The 25,439-nt window shown below is 48.4% G+C and overlaps 2 protein-coding genes across 3 annotated transcripts; both read left to right on the top strand.

Annotated features, from left to right (window-relative positions):
* Positions 1–566: 566 nt before the first annotated feature.
* Positions 567–10,987, top strand: polr2a (RNA polymerase II subunit A). The gene is made up of 28 exons (XM_030120896.1): positions 567–653; positions 1,350–1,482; positions 2,072–2,208; positions 2,296–2,469; positions 2,565–2,846; positions 2,938–3,099; positions 3,199–3,419; positions 3,519–3,651; positions 3,749–3,873; positions 3,957–4,167; positions 4,264–4,473; positions 4,560–4,728; positions 4,804–5,102; positions 5,189–5,411; positions 5,497–5,680; positions 5,782–5,953; positions 6,049–6,154; positions 6,240–6,445; positions 6,522–6,785; positions 6,870–7,077; positions 7,160–7,260; positions 7,355–7,459; positions 7,548–7,730; positions 7,824–8,027; positions 8,113–8,299; positions 8,389–8,502; positions 8,591–8,740; positions 8,938–10,987. The coding sequence occupies exons 1-28, from the start codon at positions 567–569 to the stop codon at positions 10,086–10,088; spliced, it is 5,901 nt and encodes a 1,966-aa protein (XP_029976756.1). The 3' UTR covers positions 10,089–10,987.
* A 3,973-nt stretch (positions 10,988–14,960) lies between these two features.
* Positions 14,961–24,948, top strand: capgb (capping protein (actin filament), gelsolin-like b). Of its 2 annotated transcripts, none has more exons than XM_030120906.1 (9): positions 14,961–15,114; positions 20,405–20,598; positions 22,013–22,167; positions 22,639–22,797; positions 22,871–23,020; positions 23,103–23,189; positions 23,283–23,415; positions 24,411–24,502; positions 24,640–24,948. In XM_030120906.1, the coding sequence occupies exons 2-9, from the start codon at positions 20,406–20,408 to the stop codon at positions 24,703–24,705; spliced, it is 1,035 nt and encodes a 344-aa protein (XP_029976766.1). In that variant the 5' UTR covers positions 14,961–15,114; position 20,405; the 3' UTR covers positions 24,706–24,948. The 2 variants fall into 2 exon arrangements, with proteins under 2 accessions (XP_029976766.1, XP_029976772.1); XM_030120912.1 differs by having other exon boundaries at positions 15,091–15,109.
* The last annotated feature ends 491 nt before the right edge of the window (positions 24,949–25,439 follow it).

The following is a 25,439-nucleotide window of genomic DNA, read 5'->3' as shown; positions in this document are numbered from 1 at the left end:
TGAATATGTATACTTTGTATGCAAAATACACTAAGCGCCGCCTATATGGTTTTAATAAAGCCAATCGGAATGAGTTTGTATTAAATTAAGACCCGCCTTTTGTCATGATTGGATTGGGGCAATAAACGTGCATTTTCATTGGCTGTACGTCAGATAAAATTAATTATTCATACAACTGTGTTGAATGGCCAATGACCGTTTTACTACCGAGCTCAATGTCCCACCTTCCGGAGAGCCAGCCCGTGACTTTTTGTGTGTGCAACCCCGTAGTAGGCGCTCAGTCTATAAAAGCAAGCGTTGGGCAGCTTTACGCTCAGAAGCGCTTAGAGCGCTCCACAGAGCAGATCAGGAAAAGGGAGGGGGACAGTCGTTAGCCAGTATATTTAGACCTTAAATACAAATAACGGCTCCAAAGGCAACCGACGGCGGAGGTCCCCGGGATATCGCCTTCGGAGACTTTCCGGTCACCGTTGGCGGCCTGACCGGAGTCCTGGTGACAAGTTAAAGGCTGTTCCTGCTCACAAAGCGGCGTGCCGAGGAAGGACGCGTCTCTTTGAATAGACAGGATGCCCGGACCGCCCTCCGGCGACAGCGCATGCCCATTGCGCACGATCAAGAGAGTTCAATTCGGCATCATCAGCCCAGATGAGCTTGTAGGTTTTCTTTTCGGGGAGTGGGTTTATTTGATATGACTTTACTGGGGCATCACACATTTGGTCTTGCAGCTTCTTTACTAATTGTGTACTTTAACATGTTGCTGATTCCCGGTTTGTTTACAATGGGAGCTTCTTGCTGTTAGCATAGCCTAGCTAGCATTGTCGAGCTGGAGCTAGCGCTAACTAGCATGTGTCAGGAAGTTTGTAAAACTTAAGCACAACATTTTTTAAAGACTTCACGTTATCTCATGAATGAAACCCCCTTTTAATATCGCATTGTGACATATAGACCCCCAGTAATCGAAGGTTTTCGTTGCTTTAGTTTTGACTTGCGTGATGTTTTTGGTGGTGTTTGTTTGAACGTCAGATCACAATGAACGGTACTGTTATTCCGTATAATAAATGAATAAAAAGTTCACACCAACGAAGTGAAATGAATGTTATTTTCAGCTAAAATGTCGAGTCGTGCTTTTAATTATGTCTGTTACATAACTTAGCGCCTGAAGCTTACCATGCTAGCATATTCATTTGCTGGTTACAATCTTTGGCCCTTTCTTTTTAATTGACCGATTTTCATGCTTTTGAATGATTTATTAAATTCTGTGGTTGCCATACGAGGCGAACGCGTGACTTGATTATCAGCTGTTGGCTTATTGTCTCATCAACTTACACGAAACTGTCGTTGCTCCTCAGAAACGGATGTCGGTCACAGAAGGGGGCATCAAATACCCCGAAACAACAGAAGGGGGGCGTCCGAAACTGGGAGGCCTCATGGACCCAAGACAAGGAGTCATAGAGCGCAGTGGACGATGTCAGACATGTGCAGGTACAGTGTGTTCATAGCTTTCAAGACCTGAAAATGTTACTGATTCAATTACATAAGATCAAACATTTACTACTGTGCTAGTGTAGTTTCTGATATTTGGACTTTACTCATTTGTTTTAGTAATGTTTAATTTAGGTGTGCTCTTAAAGTAAATGTGTGACGTGGGTTTAAATCACAGGTGATTAAAAGTAGTTTGAGAGGCAAATGCTGGATAGACGCGTCCTCTGCTTTAACTCTAATTTATCTAAACACACTGATGAACCTTGATTTCGTGTTAAAATAATTTTTAAAAAGGTTATTTTAAATTTGCTTGCATTGTGTAGATGAACATCACTTTTGCCTCTATAAAAAAAGTTGAATTGTAATGTTTTTCTCCCTATTTTTTACACAGTAATATCTTGTAAGACAGGTTGCCACATTATGAAATCAGTTATGAAATCAGGCCACAATTTTAATTGGATTGTATTAAAAAAGAAATTTTGCGGTCCACATTTTATGTGAAACATTGCTCAGGCTGCTATATGTCGGGTTAAATCTAGTTGTGCCGTCACTGCAATGTACATAATTAACATGAATTTCGGTCATCCAGGCAACATGACGGACTGCCCGGGACACTTTGGGCACATCGAACTGGCAAAGCCGGTTTTCCACGTCGGCTTTATTGCAAAGATAATGAAGGTTCTCCGATGTGTTTGCTTCTTTTGCTCCAAGCTATTAGTGGACTCGGTAAGTACAAGTTCGTCATCATAACACACGTGTGCGTCATGATTTCTGTTTCATTACTTAAATTTCACTCGTTTTTGTTGCGTCTAGAACAATCCCAAGATCAAGGACATCCTGGCAAAATCCAAGGGGCAGCCCAGGAAGCGCTTGACCCATGTGTACGAGCTGTGCAAAGGAAAGAACATCTGTGAAGGAGGAGAGGAGATGGACAACAAATTCGGAATGGAGCAGCAGGAGACTGAGGAAGACCTCACCAAGGAGAAGGTATTTAATTTGCAATCCTTTCAGTCGGTGACCTACGGTCGGCCTATTTTCTCATTGTTTATTCTCTCACTTCACTCCTCATTTACCTCGCTCAGGGCCATGGCGGCTGTGGGCGCTACCAGCCCCGCATCAGGCGCTCTGGCCTGGAGCTGTACGCCGAGTGGAAGCACGTCAACGAGGACTCGCAGGAGAAGAAGATCCTGCTGAGTCCCGAGCGCGTGCACGAGATCTTCAAGCGCATCGCGGATGAAGAGGACATCATCCTGGGAATGGACCCCAAGTTCGCCCGCCCGGAGTGGATGATTGTGACGGTGCTGCCCGTGCCTCCGCTGGCCGTGAGGCCCGCCGTCGTCATGCAGGGCTCCGCTCGCAACCAGGTAACGTGGAACAACTCCCAACTCCGTGCTTAGTTGTTTTTAAAATGTAGATCGACGCACTGATGAGAAATTCTGAATTACTGTTTTAAAGGATGACTTGACCCACAAGCTGGCCGACATCGTCAAGATCAACAACCAGCTGAGGAGAAACGAGCAGAGCGGCGCCGCCGCTCACGTCATCGCAGAGGACGTGAAGCTGCTCCAGTTTCACGTGGCCACCATGGTGGATAACGAATTGCCAGGCCTGCCCAGGGTACGTGTGGGACTCGATTTTGTAAACCAAATACATATTTTCTATCGTCGATGTATTCCATGATTTTGGTTAATTAATGCAACCTCTCGTCTTTTCCAGGCGATGCAAAAGTCTGGCCGCCCGCTCAAATCCATAAAGCAGCGGCTAAAGGGGAAGGAGGGCCGAGTGCGAGGCAACCTGATGGGTAAGCGTGTGGACTTCTCTGCCCGAACCGTCATCACGCCGGACCCCAATCTACAGATCGACCAAGTGGGCGTGCCGCGATCCATCGCTGCCAACATGACCTTCCCTGAGATCGTCACACCATTTAATATCGACAGGTACGTCGCAGCAAACTCATGCATACATTTGTATTATGTAATGTATAAAAATAATCTTTCTGAAGTTGTAAATTTGACTAAGTTTTTCTCCGGTCTTAGATTGCAGGAGCTGGTGCGACGAGGAAACAGCCAGTATCCCGGAGCCAAATACATCATCCGTGACAGCGGAGACCGAATCGACCTGCGATTCCATCCCAAACCAAGTGACCTTCATCTTCAAATAGGCTACAAGGCATGACCAAACAGGAGTTTAACCTCTGACACTGACGCCACATCGTCCTTTTGTTAAAATGTTTCACTTCGATTCTGATTCAAAATTCTCTGTGCAGGTTGAAAGACACATGTGTGACGGCGACATCGTCATCTTTAACCGACAGCCGACGCTACATAAAATGTCCATGATGGGGCACAGGGTCCGAATTCTGCCCTGGTCCACCTTTCGACTCAACCTCAGGTGAGACGAGCTGATCAGGCTCGTTTCTGACTTTCTGTCGATCACATTATTTTGTTGATTCTCATATTGGATCTTCCGTCCAGTGTCACCACGCCGTACAACGCCGACTTCGACGGGGACGAGATGAACCTGCATCTGCCGCAGTCCCTGGAGACCCGGGCGGAGATCCAGGAGCTGGCCATGGTGCCCCGTATGATCGTCACGCCTCAGTCCAACAGGCCTGTGATGGGTATCGTGCAGGACACGCTCACGGCTGTTCGTAAATTCACCAAGAGAGACGTCTTCTTAGAGCGGGTGAGGAGTTTGTCTTAGAATCACTGGAAGTTTTGTAGATTCTTTTGTGATGTGTGCTTAACGGGTTTCCGTTTGTTTTTGATCGATACCTCTCAGGGTGAAGTGATGAACCTCCTCATGTTCCTCTCAACCTGGGATGGAAAAATGCCTCAGCCGGCGATCCTCAAACCCAGACCCTTGTGGACGGGGAAGCAGATCTTCAGTCTCATCATTCCAGGACACATTAACGTGATCCGAACACACAGCACGCACCCCGACGACGAGGACAGCGGCCCCTACAAACACATCTCGCCCGGCGACACCAAGGTACAAAGATCAGAGGAGACACGTTTACATTGTGACTGGGGAGTTGATTAGATTGATCCTGACAGTGCGCTCCTTCCTGCCTGTAGGTGATAGTGGAGAACGGTGAGTTAATCATGGGCATCCTGTGTAAGAAGTCCCTGGGAACGTCGGCCGGCTCGCTTGTCCACATCTCCTACCTGGAGATGGGTCACGACATCACCCGGCTTTTCTACTCCAACATTCAGACGGTGGTCAACAACTGGCTGCTCATCGAGGGTAAGAATTTAGCTTCCGTCGTTCAGCAGGTTACGCGTTTCCAGATACTCAAGTCTTCGTGTTGTTTTCCAACAGGTCATTCCATTGGTATTGGTGACTCTATTGCTGATGCGAAGACATACCTGGACATCCAGAACACCATCAAGAAAGCCAAACAGGATGTGATCGAAGTCATTGAGAAAGCCCACAACAACGAGCTGGAGCCGACGCCCGGTAACACTCTGCGCCAGACCTTCGAGAACCAGGTTAACCGTATCCTCAACGACGCCCGTGACAAGACGGGGTCGTCTGCCCAGAAGTCTCTGTCCGAGTACAACAACTTCAAATCCATGGTGGTGGCCGGATCCAAGGGTTCAAAGATCAACATCTCGCAGGTGAAGGAGCGCACCTCAAGACGCCGTGGCACATCAGGTTGGATTCATGATTCAGGTGATGGTAATCGTCGTTTCTCTCGGTTCAGGTTATCGCTGTGGTGGGGCAGCAGAACGTTGAGGGTAAACGAATCCCCTTCGGCTTCAAGCACCGCACGCTGCCTCACTTCATCAAGGACGACTACGGCCCTGAGAGCAGGGGCTTCGTGGAGAACTCCTACCTGGCCGGCTTGACGCCAACGGAGTTTTTCTTCCACGCCATGGGAGGCAGGGAGGGTCTGATCGACACGGCTGTCAAGACAGCCGAGACTGGTGAGTCCTGGCGGTCTGTGGAGGGAAATCTGCGAACAAACAACACGGTCCCGAATGTGTCTAAGCAAGGAAATCTCTGTTTAAGGTTACATCCAGCGTCGTCTGATCAAATCTATGGAGTCTGTGATGGTGAAGTACGACGGCACGGTGCGAAACTCCATCAACCAGGTGGTGCAGCTGCGCTACGGCGAGGACGGCCTGGCCGGAGAGAACGTGGAGTTCCAAAATGTGGCGACGTTGAAGCCCTCGAACAAAGCCTTTGAAAAGAAGTAAGTCAAAATCGAATGCAGAGAATTCAGTTTCATTGGGTAAAAGTGTTGTCCAGTGGATTTTTTTAATTTTAATCAAAAAAAATTTTTAATCCGTCAAGGTTTCGGTTCGACTGCACCAACGAGCGCGCGCTGAGGCGGACGCTGCAGGAAGACGTGGTGAAAGACGTACTCACCAACGCTCACGTGCAAAGCGCTTTGGAGAAGGAGTTCGACAAGATGAAGGAGGACAGGGAGGTCCTGCGAACCATTTTCCCCACCGGGGACAGCAAGGTGTGGGACCGCCGCCGCCGCCTCAGTCCCACAGTCTGCTCTGAAATTAGAACCAGCCAGACTGACTGTCTGCAATGCTCGTCCTCCGCCTGCAGGTGGTGCTGCCGTGCAACCTGGCCAGAATGATTTGGAACGCTCAGAAGATCTTTCGCATCAACACCCGGACGCCGACAGACCTGAATCCCCTCAGGGTGGTGGAAGGTACGTTTTCCCACAATCTGTTGATGTCGGTGGTGAAGCTCAGGAGTCTTTTCGCTGCTAATCATTTAGTTTTCTGCGTCGCCAGGAGTCCATGAGCTCAGCAAGAAGCTGGTCATCGTGAACGGCGACGACCCTCTCAGCAGGCAGGCTCAGCAGAACGCCACCCTGCTCTTCAACATCCACCTGCGCTCCACGCTCTGCTCCAAGCGCATGACGGAGGAGTTCCGCCTGTCCACCGAGGCCTTCGACTGGCTGCTGGGAGAGATCGAGACCAAGTTCAACCAGTCCATCGTGAGTCTCGCGCCCAGACGCGTAGCTTTAGGGAGCCGAGCCTCGGAAATAACCTGCCGACGCCTCGCCCCTCCAGGCTCATCCGGGTGAAATGGTGGGCGCCCTGGCTGCCCAGTCGCTGGGAGAGCCAGCCACCCAGATGACCCTGAACACCTTCCACTACGCCGGCGTGTCGGCCAAGAACGTCACGCTGGGCGTGCCCCGTCTGAAGGAGCTGATCAACATCTCCAAGAGGCCCAAGACGCCGTCGCTGACCGTCTTCCTGCTCGGTCAGGCCGCGCGCGACGCTGAGAGGGCCAAGGACATTCTCTGTCGACTTGAGCACACTACGCTGCGGAAGGTAGCAAACAGAGCTTCTCTTTTTTTTATAAAATACTGACTTAAATTCTGAAAACTGGAGCTTAAGATGAGCGTCTCCCTGCAGGTGACGGCCAACACCGCCATCTACTACGACCCCAACCCTCAGAACACGGTGGTGTCCGAGGACCAGGAGTGGGTCAACGTCTACTACGAGATGCCCGACTTCGACGTGACGCGCATCTCCCCCTGGCTGCTGCGCATCGAGCTCGACCGCAAACACATGACGGACCGCAAGCTGACCATGGAGCAGATCGCAGAGAAGATCAACACAGGTGGGCTTTTGCTTCAGGCTTCTGTCTCGCCAATCATGATATTCCTGTTTTGACACAATCTGTTTTGGTTTTTCTCTGAAAGGTTTTGGAGACGATCTGAACTGTATCTTCAACGACGACAACGCCGAGAAGCTCGTGCTGCGAATCAGAATCATGAACACCGACGAGAACAAGTTCCAAGAGGCGAGGAGTGATTTTCACCTTCAAATACCAACAAATGCACAAAGTAAAGGAAGCCGTCGTTTCAATTAACACAAATTTTGTCTGGGCTCCGCAGGACGAGGAGGTGGTGGACAAGATGGACGACGACGTGTTTCTGAGATGCATCGAGTCCAACATGTTGACGGACATGACTCTGCAGGGCATCGAGCAGATCAGCAAGGTGACGCAGTGAACACAGGAACACTTGATTAGTATTCACAAGGCTGGAATGTTTCTTGTCTGATAGAGGTTCCTCCCTCCTCTCTCAGGTGTACATGCATTTGCCTCAAACCGACAACAAGAAGAAGATCATCATCACCGAAGACGGAGAATTCAAAGCCCTGCAGGAGTGGATTCTGGAGACGGACGGAGTGAGCCTCATGAGGGTGCTCAGCGAGAAGGACGTTGATCCCGTCAGGACCACCTCCAACGACATCGTGGAGATCTTCACTGTACGAACGTCGTTCCAACGGTTTTCCCCCTAAAAAAGCGGAATAAAGTCTTCCTCGTCTTGAAGTTTAATCTGAGTTCCTCCGTGGTCGCAGGTGTTGGGAATTGAGGCCGTGCGAAAGGCGCTGGAGAGAGAGCTGTACCACGTCATCTCCTTCGACGGCTCCTACGTCAACTACCGCCACTTGGCGCTGCTGTGCGACACCATGACGAGCCGCGGCCACCTGATGGCCATCACCCGCCACGGCATCAACCGGCAGGACACGGGGCCGCTCATGAAGTGCTCCTTCGAGGAGACGGTACGAGAAGCCCCTTCCTCTCAGGTCCCGGTGAATCCAGCCGCGAGCTTGTTGAGTGATTGTTTGTCCCCCCCCACCCCCCCAGGTGGACGTGCTGATGGAGGCGTCCTCCCACGGGGAGAGCGACCCCATGAAGGGCGTCTCGGAGAACATCATGCTGGGCCAGCTGGCCCCCGCGGGGACGGGCTGCTTCGACCTGCTGCTGGACGCCGAGAAGTGTAAATACGGCATGGAGATCCCGACCAACATCCCCGGCATCAGCGTGGCCGGACGTAAGCGGACGGGCGTTTACGGGGGGGCATCGGTAAAAGACTTGTACGCACGCCGAAGGTATTAAACTTCTGTGCTCGTCTATTTCCAGCCACCGGTATGTTCTTTGGCACGGTGCCGAGTCCCATGAGCGGGATGTCTCCTGCCATGACCCCCTGGAACACGGGGGCCACACCAGCGTACGGCGCCTGGTCCCCCAGCGTTGGTGAGTGTGTCCTCACACGCTCTTGGCCTTTAGATGGGGTCGACGGTCTTCATTCCCTGACCGTTTGGTGTTTGACCTCTTCTTCCAGGAAGCGGCATGACACCCGGAGCGGCAGGCTTCTCCCCCAGCGCCGCCTCGGACGCCACCGGCTTCTCTCCGGGTTACTCCCCAGCCTGGTCGCCCACCCCAGGGTCCCCGGGGTCGCCGGGCCCGGCGAGTCCGTACATCCCCTCTCCAGGTGAGTCCCTGCAGAAGTCCTCTAGAACCAAAAGAACTGACCCGATTGTTCGTGTGTCTCCATTCGCGTCAGTCCAGCCTGTTTTTAGTACTTCTATTCTTCAGTGTTTTTACATGCAGTCAATTCAGTTCTAAAAAGACAGTGGTCCTGATTTCCATCCCTGAGGAACTCCTCAAGTCTTTCTTTTCATCTTTCAGGTGGAGCAATGTCACCGAACTACTCCCCCACCTCCCCCGCCTACGAGCCCCGCTCTCCGGGGGGCTACACCCCCCAGAGCCCGGGCTACTCCCCGACGTCCCCCTCCTACTCCCCCACCTCCCCCTCCTACTCCCCCACCAGCCCCAACTACAGCCCCACATCTCCCTCCTACTCGCCCACCTCGCCCAGCTACTCGCCCACCTCCCCGTCCTACTCACCCACGTCGCCGTCTTACTCGCCCACCTCCCCGTCCTACTCGCCCACCTCCCCGTCCTACTCCCCCACCTCCCCCTCCTACTCGCCCACGTCGCCCAGCTACAGCCCCACCTCGCCGAGCTACAGCCCCACGTCGCCCAGCTACTCGCCCACCTCGCCGTCGTACTCGCCCACCTCGCCCTCCTACTCCCCCACGTCGCCGTCGTACTCCCCCACCTCCCCCTCCTACTCCCCCACCTCTCCTTCCTACTCGCCGACGAGCCCCAGCTACAGCCCCACGTCGCCGAACTACACCCCCACCTCGCCCAGCTACTCCCCTACCTCGCCCTCCTACTCCCCCACCTCCCCCTCCTACTCCCCGACCTCGCCCAACTACACCCCGACCAGCCCCAACTACTCGCCCACCTCCCCCTCGTACTCCCCCACCTCCCCCTCCTACTCCCCGTCCAGTCCGCGCTACACCCCGCAGTCGCCCACCTACACCCCCAGCTCGCCGTCGTACAGCCCCAGCTCCCCCTCCTACTCCCCCACCTCCCCCAAATACACCCCCACCTCGCCCTCGTACAGCCCCAGCTCCCCGGAGTACACCCCCACCTCTCCCAAATACTCCCCCACCTCGCCGAAGTACTCCCCGACGTCTCCCAAGTACTCGCCCACCTCCCCCACCTACTCCCCCACCACTCCAAAATACAGCCCGACTTCCCCGACCTACTCCCCCACCTCGCCCACCTACACCCCCACCAGCCCCAAGTACTCCCCCACCTCGCCCACCTACTCCCCGACCTCCCCCAAGTACTCCCCCACCTCGCCCACGTACTCGCCCACTAGCCCCAAGGGCTCCACGTACAGCCCCACCTCCCCGGGGTACAGCCCCACCTCTCCCACCTACAGCCCCACCATCAGCCCCGACGACAGCGACGACGAGAACAACTGAAGCGCCGCCGCCGCTGAGGAGGAGGAGACGGCGAGGCGGCTGAGGGCAGGGGGGGCGCCGCCGCCTCACGTCTTGACAACCAAAGGACAGCGCCGGAGGCGGCGGCGCTTCGAGCCTCCGGCGTCCCAACTGTGATCAAGATCTCCACCTTCTAACCACCGAACCCCCCCGCCCCCAAAAAAAAAAAAAAAATTAAAAACTTACGTGGAAGACTTGAACTGCTTTGCCTGAAGGAAAAAAAAAAGGCTGCCTTTTTGAAATAGTTTTTTTTAATATTCTCGTGGGGTGTTGAAGCAAATACTGAGAATCTCCCAGAGGGAGAGGAGAAGACGAGGGGGGGGGATGACCCCCCTCTCTCCAGTCTCTCTCTCTGTCTCTCATTCTCTAAACGGCGTGTCGTCCTTTCCTGGAAAGCGTACATATTGCCAAAAGCCTTTCTTGAAAAAGCTAAGTGGATTGTATTAATCACTAAAACATAAGCTCTAAAGGAGGCGGAGGAGGCGAGGCTCAGGCCTCGTTTACTGCGGCGCGTCTCGCCTCAGATTGTCGAAGAAACCGCGGTCGTACGTGCATCCTGCGGGAGAACCTGAAGAGAGAAGAAGAGACGTTTCACTCTGAACTACATAGACGTGTGTAGCCATCTTCGTCGCCGCCGCCGCCGCCCTCCCTCCCCCTCTTCCTCCTCCACACCCCACAGACCTGAAAGATGTCACGACAGACGCCCACCAGCATCCTCTCGTCCTCTGCCATCGTGGAGACTTTGTTGCATCAGAAGCAAAAACTTTTCCAGATACTCTTCCCTCAACGCTGGGAAGTCAAATATTTCTATTAAAAAAAAGAAGAAAAAAAAAGAATATTGAGAATAATAATTCTGCCTTTAATTTTGAGTTTAGAAGGAAGCTGTGGATGAGGGTTTGTAGTTCGACGCTGCTGCTGCCGCTGCTTCTGTCGTCGTTTGCATGAGCAGCAACGTGTTGATACATTTTATTCAGGCTTTAGGTTGGAATCGTTTTTTCAAATTCCTTCTGCTCGTCGCTGATCTTCGTTCCATTTCTCGATAGCGAGTTCATTTGGATTGTTCGATTTTTATTTAAAGAAGTTTAACTACTCTTCTGTGTGCAAAATGAATAGATGAAAATTTAAGGTTATTTGATCATTATGTTTTGTTTTGGTTTTTTTTTTGCTTTTTCTCTCGTTTGCTTTCGGTGACTCTGTAAACCTGCCGGCGGCTCATAAACTGTGGATGAAGAGGCGAGGGGGGGAGAACTCCTTTATTTAAGTCCAAGTCATTTCCGCGCTGCTCTCGTCTGTCCGCCAGGTCGCACCGCTTCCCTCTCCTCCGGTTACTCACTACATCACTTTCCCTCCGCCTCGGGCGCCTTCGTTTCCCATTTCCATGATTTGACACGGTTTCCCATCGACTCGCTGGTCTCTTCCCTCTTCATCCACAAGTGATCCAGTGTTTCGTAATCTTAATTTTTTTTTTAATCTACAGTGTGTGTACCTGTGATTTGTGGGGGGGGGGGGGGGGGGGGGGGGGGGGCAGTTTGAGTCTGACTGGGAGTCCTGAGAAAATGGAAATGCATCAATAATGTTTTGGGTTTGTTGTTCTGATCTCGTGGAGCCCTGCTTCTTCTGGCCTTCTCCGTGAAGCAGGTTCGGCATTTGCACTTGGTAAACATTGTGGTGGACTTCAGCCTCACGCGTCGTCACGTTCAGTCCATTTCGCTTTCTGCCATCCATTCCTGCTGTCTGAATTTCTCAGTCGGGACTCCCAGGGCGAATAAATGAATGAATGAGTGTGTGTGTGAGAAAATGTGTGTGTGCGTGTGTGTGTGTGAAGGAGATGCAGGGTTTCAAACTGAGGAAAGACTTCATATGTCTGGGCAAAAAGAAGGTTTAACTTAAAGTTGCCACTGTATAAAAAAAAACAAGTCATTATCTCATTCTCTGTATCTTTGTTCTGTTTGTTTTTTGACTTGGAAAAACCTGAATAAAAGTTTTACTATATGAAGTGTCTGCTGTGTTTTCATTACTCTGTACAACTGCTGTAATGTTAAAATGCACAAAGGGATTGTGGGGGAAAATATTCTTTATGTTTCAGAACAATTGACAATATTCTTATTTTAAAATTAAGGAAACACATTGAAAGGCAATTAAACTTAATCTTAAAAGAACTTTAATATAGAGATAATACAATAAGCTAAAATATATTCTTTGGTGAAAATAATGCCAAATAAGTAAATAGTACATTTACTTGCAGTAAAAAGTACATCATCAAGTAAGTGTCGGTAAGAACTTTGCTGTTCATTTCTTCTGACAATACCTAATCAACATAAAAAAAATCACGTTTTTGCAATAAACAGATTTTTATTCCTTTATAATATCTTGAAGTTTGCGTTTGGTTTATTGTGTTATGTCTTAATTGCCCTCTTTGAATGTGCTTCCTGGTAGAGTTCAAGGTGTAGCTCCCGGGAGTTCCGGCAGGGGGCGCTCTGATCCCACACCGTGCGCCCTCCTCACCTGAACAGCAGCTCAGAGCCCAGAGCTGAACTGAAGCTCAACATTCTCAGGTAAAAACACTAAACATATAACTCACCTCGGTATATTCTGTCTTTTTAAAGCCATTTTTTATTTAGTTATTTAACCCGAATCACAAAGCAGTGCTGTTTTCAGACACCACGTGTTGAATATGTCGGGTTGTTTCTGTTCAGAGTGAGGAAACGTGAAAATAAATCGATTTTTTTCCGCGTTTTCCCCCTTTTTTATTATTATACAAGAGTTAGCACGTGCAGAACAACGTGATTGGACGAGAGACCTTCAGCAGGCCGTGTCCCTGCAGCTCACAGCTGTTTTATATGAAGAGGTTAACTGAGAACTGCAGCCACAAATGCACTAATTTGGCTTTTATGTGATCAAACCTGAAGTACATACTTATAGATCTGGATTTGTCTTTTACATCGAAGGAAAAGTTTCTCACTTTTCGGTTTGTTTTTATTATTTGGCGAAATAAACCTCAACTTTCCCTCCAGAGAGATTCATATTTAAAATATTAAGACAAAATTATTTACATGTCAGATGGAAAAGGGGGAAGAAAAGAGACTATCCACTGTAACACTCTGCTTATTTACTTAGCATATTGTATGAATATTGTGTTATATGTGCGATGATGCCATAGTGTTATTTACTTTCAAGTTTTTCTTTGTTGTGCTCCAGACTATATGTGATTTACTCCAAAAAAATAAAAAATACAATAAAAAATACTGCAATTTCAACATCAAGCCAATTTAAATGGATTCCTCTGGTGGAAAATACAGTGAAATGTCATAAAAACTTAAATTAATAGCTTCCATTCTCTTTTAAGACTCAAATTGGATTATCAGAAACTGGCAGAATAAATCTATAGCCCCTTAACCAAGTGAAGCTCTTGAATATATGTGCAGATGTCAACGGAGTGATTTGAGACTGCTGGTTTCAGTAATGTATTGTTTTATATTGTTTTATTGTTCCCTTCTATACTGCTGAAACAGCTTTCACAGGTGAAGGTCTGAAGCTCACTGGAAAGAGTCATGACAGTACTAATTACTCTTTAACCAATATTTACTTTCATCCTGAGCTGTTCGAGTCTCGTATCGTTACTTATTTCACCTCCGATTCTCATTTCAGCGCATGACCAGAAATTTGATAAAAATGGATTGAATGGATGAATGTGATGAACGGTCTAAAGAGCTGAATCCGTGAAATGTATTTACTGTTTAATTCTTTCCTAATGACTGATAACCGACCATCTGTGATCCATGGGGATGAAAACAAACATCTGTTGTGATAATGCTGTCATAATGTGAAAACACGATGCGCACATGGGATTTAAATAAAACAGATCTTGTGGTAGTTATGGATTACCCTTTCTACTGGAACATTAAATGTAAAATAAACTGCAACTATAATGCAGATTTTTATTGGAAGTTATTTTAGTGCTGGAAGTAAAGCAACATTCAGATAATCAGTGTAAATAAAGTGTTAGAACACAGAAGAACCAAAATGTTGGAGGGAGCTGGATCCAGAGAGAACTCAGTCAAGCACAGGGAGAACACGCAAACCCACACAGGCTGGAATCCTGACCGGGGATCAAACCAGCTGCAGTCCAGACCTTTGATGTGACTCGGAGGAACGTTACCATTCAAAATCTAGACCAGTGCTTTGCATGAGCTTTGAATAGATTGTTTAAACCTGAAGTCAAATTAGGACCTGAACAGCACCCGCTAGTCAGATCTTGTTTATAGTTTCATAGAATTCATACTTTCGCATTAAGAACACCTGATGTGGACTGAGCAGATCAGGTTGACAATAGTCGATAACGCTCACAGTAAATAAGTCTGCAGTGGTTCACCCAGCCGGAATCGAACCCTGCACTTCTCGCCGTGAGATGAAACGTTGAACCACTGCACACTGGAACAGTTTAGTGAGTGAAGACCGGGTTTGGAGGGCCTGTTGGGTCCCGCCCCGCCTCCGTCATGATAAACAGTCGTGAGTGGTTTGTTCCGTCATCCGTTCCCTGAGGAACCGGTGAATCACAGGTGGGTCAGAGCTGGGGGGGGGGGGGGGCAAATCCACGCACCACTAACAACCCGGTTGCCATGGTGATGTCTTACAAATCATGGTGTAAGTGAAGAGGTCGTTTAAGATGAAGAAAGTTCAGGTTCTTGACAGAAAAGTCTTTTTATTAAAGAAAAAAAAAACACACCAAACATTCCTGATGCAGCAGAACTTTTGTCTCCTCCCGTCAGGTGACAGTGAACCATGAGGAATGTGTGACTCCGAAGCGTTCGGGCTTTTTCCTCTTCTGTGGTGGAGTCGGAGGGCCGGGCTTCGGCCGCCCCAGACAGAGGCAGGAAATCTCTGGTGTGTGAGTAAGAGAGAGAGAGAGAGAGAGGGAGAGAGAGAGCGAGATCTGCCTGTTCTGGGACGTGTTGCTCTTCTCTCTGCTCAGACTCGTTCGTGATCCACCTCCGACTCTCCCTGTAAGGTAGGCCTTCATCTGAATCTCCACGCTTCCTCTTCACTTCACTGTTTTCTTCTTCTTTCTGCCGTTTCTCCCTTCTTTTCCGCTGTTTGCTCATCACATTCCTGGGTCTGTAATCAGCTGGGGAATCTTTCCCAGTGAATGAGTGAGTGTTTTCCCCTCAGCGAGGCTCCTCTCATCTCTTCCCGTTCAGAGTCTGCCGCTCTGGTTTCTCTCCTGCCGGTTCCCTCGTTCATCCCTCTTTTCTTAAACTGCTGCCGTTGAGCAGCTTCCTGAGAGTGAGGGTGGGGTGAAGGAGCGGCCTCCGACCTCTGGAAGCTCAGGACTCGTCCACATGCACTTTAACACACACACTCACACACACACACACACTCTGATCATCCACTGACAGATTGCTCTCAGGCCTCTCCACGCCTGCCGCCTCTCGTATTTCTGCTTCACGCGTGAATGGCCGATCGGCTGGGTGACCCCTGCAGCCTACCCCTGACCTTGTATCTAAACACTCGGGTCCGCTTTGTTTTCCCCGTCTCCATCAACTCTCTCCGTCAAGCCATCTGACGCTCCGGCGGGCCGAGGGGGCGTCCTGTTTTGAGTATTTCATAGAAACACTGTTTGATCAAAGCTGCTCTTCATATTAAATCATCTGATGATTGTTCGACTGGATGTTGCGTTACAGCCGCTCTCGGTGGATTATGTTTGACGGCGCTCGGTCTTTCTGCGCCTCTGCTGCTCGCAGGTGTGTTTACATTAGTTTCAAATGGCACCACGCCTCGAAATACGCCTCTCTAATCTTTACATAAACCTCCACCTTGGAGCATATTTGTATATCCAGATGGTTTATTAATTAGTTAACCCAAAATAAACAGTGGATTTCGATTTTAAAATGTAGAGTCCATAACGAGACCCAGAAATGACAGTCTTTACTTTAATGTGTGATGCTGAGGCTTGAGTGTGTCTACGATCATGTGGATCGCAGGTACAATCATAGACCTTTCCCCTTGTCTCACACACTTCCCGTCTCGTCCGGTTCAGATGTGTGTGTCTTCATACGTAGCCTGCAGCTGTCATCACTGTTACATGCATGGCGAAGTATCAGAACTTATTTTATTTCAGTTTGTTTTGATTTTCTTACAAAAAAATGTTAAGAATATGGCTTTAATAAAACAAAAACAAACATAAATCATAAAAAAAAAAATTAAATCCAAGAGGGAAAGGTGATTCAGCGTGCTGACACAACAGCAATAACAGCGATTAAATAGAGAAATAAACTAATATTATGTTGGCTCCTACAGCCTATCAGCCATAAATCCGTCATCATTAAAGTGCTATCAGTGCATATTAGGCATTCCTGCCTGGCGGCGAGGAGCCACATGTGTGATATGACGCCAGGCAGGACTTCCACCCTGTCCTCAATTCAGGAGGGAATCGACTCCAGGGATGGAGGAGTGTCTGGACCCGATGTTCTCCATACCAGGAAGTCTGAGTCGAAACCCAGAAGATAAAAAACTCAACATGTCGTTGAAGAGTTCAGCGTTAATCTACAGGTCTGCGCTGACCTGCTGTTGAAGACAAAAGGTCAACACACATTCAGTACATGACCCATGAAATAAAACCATCGGAGACGGATGGATGTGGAACTCAGAAAGTCGTCCAGCTCTGAGTCTTATCTGCCCGAGTTTGCCAAAAACAGTGGAAAGAAGCCGGAGCCAGTTCAGCCTCAGCCAGGAGCCAGGAACCCGACTCTGCTGGAACCCCCCGCGATCGCAGCCTCGTCCTCGGGCCGCAGCTAGGCTTTCATCGCCGCGGCTCCGGTTACCCTCCGCATATAAGCTAACCGGGCCAGGTGAGCTCAGACACTCCTCCTCGCAGACCTCTCCGAGCCTCGCCAGCTCCCGCACACTCCGGTGGACACGCAGAATGGAGCGGGAGTCGGACAGCGTGCCGGAGGTACCGGAGGAGATCATGCAGTTAAGTGATTTTCTCCTCTTCCTCCTCGTTCACTCCTGAAGCCTGCCGACCGGTCGGACGGTGTAACCTTAACCCCGGGGCCTGCGCTCCTGCGCTGCTCGGGCCCTTTCTGGTTCCTCGCTCCCGCCTTCCTCCACGCTGCCATTTCATGCGTTGACCTTTCCACTTTACCGCTGCCGAACGCCGTATTCGTGAGTAAACGGCGGCGGATTCGTCATGTGACGATTGTGAAAGCTCTCCACCGTGTCTGATAACATAGCGACGGAGTCTCCAAACAGAAAACCACAGGATGTGCTGCGTCTCACTTCCTGTGTAACAAACCACAAGGCTGATTTTCACAGAAACCCGCTTTTTGCTTGCGGTAGCTAAAAAAGAGGCGAGTGTGAAAGACGTTTGTTTCACAGTTCTGCAAATGTGCATTAAGTCTGTTCAACTCTTCTTTGTCTCGATCCCAAAGTAAACATGTTAAAATTCTGTCCTCTGCCCTCGATGTTAGGAGGCTGAGTCAAATCGGTCGAGCATGTCACGTCACCGTAAACAGAATCAGCCTGTTATTGTTTGCCGTGTGAACAGATATCCTCCGCACAGCCACGCAACCATCAAGCTAATTGTCCCGGTTATCAGTTATGTCCGTCTGGCGCCTCCGGCTCATACAGAAACTGAAACATAAACCATATCCTCGAGCAGGCACAGACAACCGGTGGGTGGTAAACACTCCACCCGCAATCTTTTAATTTGAAACGCGACACGTGAGCCACCCTGGCCCTGTTTCATATCAAGGCATCGACTGATTAATGCTGCTCTGACGCAGCGAGTCGTAAAGTCTGAAGTCTGGTGTCATGAACGGCTCTCGATGTCGACTGTATTCCAATCAGTTCCTGGCTCATCAGTCAGTCGGATTTGGAGAGAGATGAAGATCTGGATGGTTCAGACAGAGTTGCCGGTTATGGTGTCCGTTCGGCAGCTTTCTTTTCCTGCCTTGAGCATTTGGCTGGTTTTTACATCCGATGGCCCCCTCCTGCATATCATACACATATGCAATATTGTTTCTGGATTATTGTGCAGTTCTTCTGACTTTGGGTCTTTTCGGTCTTCGGGGCGGAGCTCTGTTGGTCTGCTTTTGGCACATGAACCAGTGCGACTCAGTCCAACCTCACCTGCTGAGACAAGATATAAAACGTGGCTCTTCTCTGGACTTTGGATAACTACCGTTCTCTTTGGCCAAACATTAATTTGTTTGTGTGTGATTTGTCTTTTATGCCTTTGAAGCTAGCTGTTGAATGGTTTAATGTTTGACCTGGCTTCACTATTATTATTGTCATTTTCCCTTAAATCATAAACAAATTACTTAACATGTGAGAGTTTACAAGCCCATTAAGTAAGCTACAGACAGAGAGGAGCTAATTTAATCACGCAAGTCAGAAAAGTACACACCCAGAAGACATATATATACATCTGAACTGTCCTCCTGTGGAGGAAGACTCGTGGACAGAAAGATATAGTAATTAATAAATGTAAAGGTTACGGTGGCTGCAGACTGTAAAGACTCATCAGATGTCTAAAGTTAGAACTTGTCTTGTTCAAAGAAGAGTTCTGCTTTTTGCTCGTGATTCCCAACGGCCTTTACACAACAATAACATGCTCAAATGTGAGAAATGTCACGCTAAAACGGGCACTTTGTGTGAGACGATGCGTGTGTGGCTCATCCTGCTACTCATATCTCGAAACCTGAAGTACTTTTTTCTATCGTGCAAAGCCGAAACCGAGAAACCGCCATGGGGCGGATGTGCGGTGGGGTGACACATTCCTGCTCCACTCCCCTGCACTAAAGGGTGGGTGATAGACCGGGTGGGGGTGGGGGGGGAGGGACTCCGTCATACCTGGCTCGCTCTCGCATATGTGACATGATCCGGCCTGCGCCGAGCCTGAGCCACGCCCGGCGGTGTTGTGACACACCGCGCCGCGTTGCTCGACAGCGATCTGATGCTTGTGGTCTCTGGGCGTTAAAGCAAGGCCCTCATTTTGACTAATAACACTCATTACAAGGAGCGCAGCCGACGGAGTGTGGCTGAAAAGCAGCACAGTCTGAGTGTTCTTCCTCTGTGACTTCCCCCTGTTTAACCACTATATGTGGGCCTCAGCTCCCAACAGCAGGTAGTGACACAACACCTTGTGTCTGCACTTCTTCTTTCAGCTGCTTTCTTCCTCTTGTGTGGGGGTCTGAGTCACTGACTTGATTTTTTTTCTTCTCTTTTTTAGTTCTTTGTGCCTGCCTCTCACAAGATTACAATCCACAAAAAGAATAAATAAAGGGAGTACTCACCTAGGCAAAGGGCTTTTGGCCGCAAAACTTTGGCACGTAACTAGTCCCGCGCCTGTGGAAAATTTGGGAATAGTGTGCCACGACTTTTGTCATTGTTCCAGCAAAAGAACTCTGAGAAAATTCACAAAAAAAAAAGAGCATTTTTTTTCCCCATGTAAGCGGATGAGGGCCGACCAAAAAAAAAAGAAAAAAAAAAGAAATGAATCCCTGAACAACTCCATCGTGCCTCACTATACTTTGACTTAGAGACGGCATTAAAATATCAAAACGTTGCCATTTTGTCCTCTATCCAGATTTAAAACCCTCATTATAATGTCTTCTGCCAAATTTAAACTGTGAGCTGTAAAGTTTGGTAAGAATTTCAGCCATTTTTGTAGTTTATAATGGGTGTGTATTGGAGAGGCAGAGTGTGAGAAGCTCTCGATTTAAACAAAAAAAAAAATCCTTCTCTTGTCCCCATGGTCATGTTTCTGCCTCAATTGGATCAAACAAATACATCAAAACGTAGGTATTTTCCTTGTGATTCTCACAATGCTTTCATTTTGTCTGTATCTCAATCGGTTCTCTCTCCAGGTGCGTTTGTTTGAGGAGAGCGCAGAATTTTCTCCCATCCGCTCCAATGCATTGTGGATTGGAGCGGATGATTTACAAACTCGCTGTGGCGACATGGATGATCCTACAGACATGAAAATTTCAGAATAATTCCAGGAAAGGCTTCTGACGCTCACAGTAAAAAAAAATTTTCCAATTTCACCTCTGGGTTCTCAAGAAACGCCATTTCTTCAACTGTACAGACTGGATGAAAAACTGCTGATTCACTGTCATGGCTGCTGGGTACAGCTGGTCTCCATGGCAACACACACACACACACACACACACCTGCTGAGTGAATGTGGAGGTTATACAAACACACACACACATACACATTCTCGGCAGGCACAAAGTAAAATTTCCTTTGGAATTTTCTCGTTCTTCTTATCCTTTCTGCTTTTCTGCCTGCAGCATGCTCCCTTTCCACGCCGCCGACGGTCAGTTCGGCCCAGAGGTCCGGCAGCTGGGCCTGAAGGTGTGGCGGGTGGAGAAGATGAAGGCCGTGCTGCTGGACGATTCGGAGGTCGGCGCTTTCTACAACGGAGACTCCTATCTGGTGCTGCAGAACCGCGGCGAGCAGGGGGCCGACCTCCACATGTGGATAGGTGAGAGGCCGCAGACGCATCAGGAGGGTCGTGACGCTGGATATCTTACATAAACACTGCTTTTTGGAGTTGGTTTCCTTCCTTTCCAGCTGCCGTTTAAGGATAAAGTTCCCGAGTTAATGACATAATTTCTAAACCTTCCTGAAGTTACATAACTTATCAGCGTCCACTCTTTTATTATTAACCTTGTTCGATAATGGAATTTTTTGTGCACAAACACATGGATGAAAAAAAATCAATAAAAGTAAAAACAACTGATTCAACACCTTTATGAGAGTATAAATTGGTCCTTAAATCCTTAATCCTTAATAGTAATTCATCCAACTCAGACGAACTCATACTCATACTGTATATTAACAGGGTTTAGGGGAATAAACTGTACAACAAGGAGAAAAATCTACTCATACAGAGGAAGAACATGCAAAGCTTAATACAGACCTTAAAGTCCAGGACCGCTCTCTGACCAGCACACTACTTTGAATTCAATTCTATTGTTAAAAGTTACTCCGAGACAATCAGTACCTGCAACTCTTCCCTGTTGTGTGTCTGCTGTTTGAGTCTTTTGGCTTTTCATTGGTACTGCCTCACAGTCAGACTCTCCTGCCTGTCTAGAAACCGTACTTCAACTGCTGCGTTTATTTTGTCCAGTTATGGATGTTAACAAAATCATGAATAAATGAAAGAATAATCTTTTAATTGTCAGCTTGATGGACGTGTGACTTTCTATAATAAAAAAAGTTGTATTTATCTTATTCCTGAAATATAAATGATGGAAATTGGAAATATGTGATCTCCAAATGGTTTTCATTTTTACAGAAAGCCGTAATTATCACAGTTAATATATTAACTGAAAAAAAACAATGTGTTCACGGATGTTCCAGATGTTTTGATATGCACCTCCACTGGCAAGGCGTAAACCGAAAACAGCAGTCAAAGCAAGAAAAGTCATCGATGATCAGATTAAAGTTGAAGCGGCACAAGTCACAGCTCTCTGATTTGACCGCACAGTCTTGAATTTCGACCTCTCCTGTTTCCACTTCGTCCCCCTCCGGCAGAGGAGTCTTGACCCTTGACCCGTGCTTACAAGACACGGCGAACCGCGGCACCGGAAAGGCTAATAACCCGGCCGGCTAAGTGTGATGACACCTGAGACCCAGAGCGAGAGAGAGAGGCGGGATGGAGGGATGAGGGGAGGGAGAGAAGTCCCCGGGGAAACAGGGATGGGTTTAGAGCGGGGCTCATTAAAGATGTAGGAGGATTGTTACAGTACTCAGATGTGGCTGTTGTTTCCAGCGTGTGTCCGGTGCTTCGGTGACACTAAGCTGATTGTCACAGCTCGGAGTGGTGGCTTTGTTCAGACACGCTCCTCTCTAAACCCTGACCTTTCCTGTGTGTCTTCTCGGCCCGGCTGCAGGCGAGAAGTCGTCCGGGGACGAGCAGATGGCGTGCGCCGTGCTCGCCATCCAGCTGGACAACTTCCTGGGCGGCGACCCCGTCCAGCACCGGCAGGTTCAAGGCTACGAATCCCCCGAATTCATGATCCTCTTCCCCAGAGGAGTGAGCTACAAGGTGCGAAGAGAGGAGCGCTTCTGACTCTGAAAGCTTGTTTTGCTTTTGGAAACATTGAAATGGATATGTTTTTTTCTTTCCTCCTAAATTTATTTGTCAGATTGTTGGAGTCAAATCGAGGTCAAATGACACTGCAAGAGTTTGGAAATATTTAACAGACATTTGGACTCAGACTTATCTCCTATTTCATCTTTTCTTTTTTATGGCTTTATAATTCCTCTCTGTCATTTTGCTGCAATTTAGAATATTGTTTTGTGCCGGTGCTTTTTTACAGTAGCCTCGTAAACAAGCCCCGCCCACTCCTCATCCATGTTTGGATTTTGGAGTTGGGCTGGTTTACAAGGCTACTTCTACAGTGCACAGCCTGAGCCTGTTAAAATCATTTAATACCAGAACTGGGTCGAGTGTAAAACGTCAAAATGAAACTCTCAAAGTAAAACCGAATGCATGAATCCTCTCCCCGGCCTGCAGGAAGGCGGCGTGGAGTCGGGCTTCAGGAGGCCTCAGGGCTCCGGAACGGTGCACAGGTTGTACCAGATCAAGGGAAAACGCAACATCCGTGCCAAGGAGGTGGAGCTGTCCTGGAGCAGCTTCAACAAGGGCGACTGCTTCATCCTGGACCTCGGAGAGGTGGGGTCCCGGAAAACAGATGGAACAAAATTCATCTAGATCAACCTGACTCTCTGACCCCCATGTCTTCCAGACCATCGTGTCGTGGATCGGATCGCAGGCCAACATCTTCGAGAAGCAGAAAGTGCGCGAGATCGCCTCGCTGATCCGCGACACCGACCGTCACGGCAAGGCTCGCATCGTGGACTCCACCGAGGGCGAGGAGCCGGAGGAGATGCTCCAGGTGAAGCTGGGGGACTGAAATGGGGAAAGATGAAATAAAGCCAGAGCAGTCTCGTCCTAAATGTCTTCCCGTGTCCGAGCAGGTTTTGGGTACGATGCCGGCGCTGGCGGAGAGCACGCCGGAAGAGGACAGCAAAGCCGACGCGTCAAACTCTGCCTCCCTCTATAAGGTTCCACTCCCGTCTTTGAGAAGCGATCGCCTTGTCCTTCCTTCCTTCCTCCCTCCTGTTAAAACAGCCGCCTCGCCTCCGTGCGCTCCCCAGGTGTCGGACGCCACGGGGTCCATGACCATGACCAAGGTGTCCGAGAAGAGCCCCTTCGCCAAGGAGCTGCTGCTCCGCGACGACTGCTTCATCCTGGACAACGGCGCCAACGGAAAGATCTTCGTGTGGAAGGGTGAGGAAACACCGCTTGCTGCAGATACTGGATATCTAATCAAATCAATGTTTAAAGGTGTAGTGGAAGATGTTTGAGCCAATGAATGGCGTGATGCGAGTCTCAACTACTGGTCCTCCGACATGTCAATCACGCTGGAGAAATGCTTGCGTAACGCCGTCAAGCGCGCTCGTAGCAGCAGCAGAGCAGGTAGGATGGTCTGGCGCATGCGCGCTTTTCAAAAAGCGAGTGACAGACGTTTGGCTTCGACCTTTTCCAGAAAATCGTCCATTATACCTTTAATGAGCGCGGTGGAAAATTGTGTTTGACGGCATCGGCAGGAGTTTGTTGACAAATCCCCTCGGGGATGAGATCTGGCACGACTCGCTGGAATCAGAGTGAAGCAACAACAAGAGCGTCTCATGCCGAGCCTCCCGGCTTTTAATCTCTCAGAACTGTGCAGGAAGAAGGGTCAAGGCCACGGGCCGTTATCTGGAAGGGTTCAGGTGAATGAACGGAGAGTATCTGAAGATACGACGCCTCCGAGGCCCAGTGTTGACATGAGGACGTGTTCTTAGACTTGTTTTCCTTTTGAAACATCTGTACAGTGCAGATGTGAGTCGACAGTCACTCCAGGTTCAGTTTCAACTTTACACAAGGCCGAAAATGGGCAGAAATGAATAATATTTATCTGTCAGTTAAATAAAACTCAAGACAAACTTGCTTTATTCAGACATGAAGTGCATGTTATTGCGAATTTTCTTCTATCACGCTGGAGTCATGACTCAGAGGATCTCGGCCATTTTTATCTCAATAAAAGTTCTTTAATATAGCAAATGAGTGATTTGATCGCTGACCCCACCAGTCACTTCCTCAAACATAAAAAGATACAGTTTTATACACGGTGCTGTATTGAGCGGGTGAGGTAAATATGCTTTCCAAAAAAAAAATAACAACAGATTTTGGAGGTGAGAGGGTGAATTCTCCTCTTTCTTCTGCGTTTGATCGTCCACCAGGTAACGGAGCGAACGCCGAGGAGAAGCGGGTGGCGCTGCAGATGGCCGACAGCTTCATCGAGCAGATGAACTACCCCAGGATGAAAACACAGGTGCCGGACCTGTAAAACTCCAACCGCAGCCTGTTATGACTTGGAGAACGACCGTTTACAGATGACACTGTCACTTCCCGATTGAGCTGCGAACGTCCCTCGTTCATGATTCGTTGTAAATTCTTTGTGTGTTTCAGGTGGAGATCCTGCCTCAGGGGAAGGAGACCATCATCTTCAAGCAATTCTTCAAAAACTGGAACTGAACATCTCACTGGAGCTAAAGATGCACATCCTGACCCAGAATAACATAAAAAAAAATACACTTTTTTAAAAATTCTGTTACTAGTATGTACATATTTGTAAGATACTGTGCCGGCCGTGCGTGCTGAATCAGATATCTGATGCCACTTTTATATGTTCTGGAAACATTTCAAGATTTAAGAAAAAACCTTGAATAAATGGATTTGATTTTTCTTTTCTGTTTTTTACATTTGTTCAATAGCGTCCAGATTTGTCTGCATTTGAGGAATAAATCATGAAGTGCTTACTAGAAGTGTTACGGCGGTTGTTTTTTTTCAGGTCTGCTCTGAAATGTGATGAAACACTGGAGGAGACGTCTCCTCACTCACTGCAGGTTTTACATAATTTTTTCTGAAACTCTGCCCTCTCTGCTGCCACGACCGCACAAACGCTACCTGTGATAGTGACACCGATTAATATCTGCTGCTCCAATGAGGGTTTTCAAATGAAGAGGTTTATAAAAGCAGAGTTTTCAATAATTGTATCAATTTATACTTTGTAGTCGACCTGCTTTTTAAAAAAACACCTTTAAAAATGATCTGATCTTGGTTTTTTTATTTATTTATTTTTTTTACAGTACATCAAAGTAGTGAAATCCCAATTCTTTTAAAGTACATTACACACATTGAAAATTGAGTTTCTAATGATATAGAAACTAACATTTCTATTGAGGCAGTATCTGCCATTTGGAATAACG

This window comes from Salarias fasciatus, chromosome 3, assembly GCF_902148845.1.
Source record: "Salarias fasciatus chromosome 3, fSalaFa1.1, whole genome shotgun sequence".
Lineage (NCBI taxonomy): Eukaryota > Metazoa > Chordata > Actinopteri > Blenniiformes > Blenniidae > Salarias > Salarias fasciatus.
This window is presented reverse-complemented; position numbering and strand designations above follow the sequence as displayed.

Coding starts and splice junctions, on each gene's coding strand:
- polr2a (XM_030120896.1), top strand. CDS start 567: ATGCCCGGACCGCCCTCCGGCGACAGCGCATGCCCATTGCGCACGATC. Junction 654..1,349: donor TCATCAGCCCAGATGAGCTT/GTAGGTTTTCTT, acceptor GTTGCTCCTCAG/AAACGGATGTCGGTCACAGA. Junction 8,741..8,937: donor TCCGTACATCCCCTCTCCAG/GTGAGTCCCTGC, acceptor TTCATCTTTCAG/GTGGAGCAATGTCACCGAAC.
- capgb (XM_030120906.1), top strand. CDS start 20,406: ATGCTCCCTTTCCACGCCGCCGACGGTCAGTTCGGCCCAGAGGTCCGG. Junction 22,168..22,638: donor CCAGAGGAGTGAGCTACAAG/GTGCGAAGAGAG, acceptor CCCGGCCTGCAG/GAAGGCGGCGTGGAGTCGGG. Junction 23,190..23,282: donor ACTCTGCCTCCCTCTATAAG/GTTCCACTCCCG, acceptor TGCGCTCCCCAG/GTGTCGGACGCCACGGGGTC.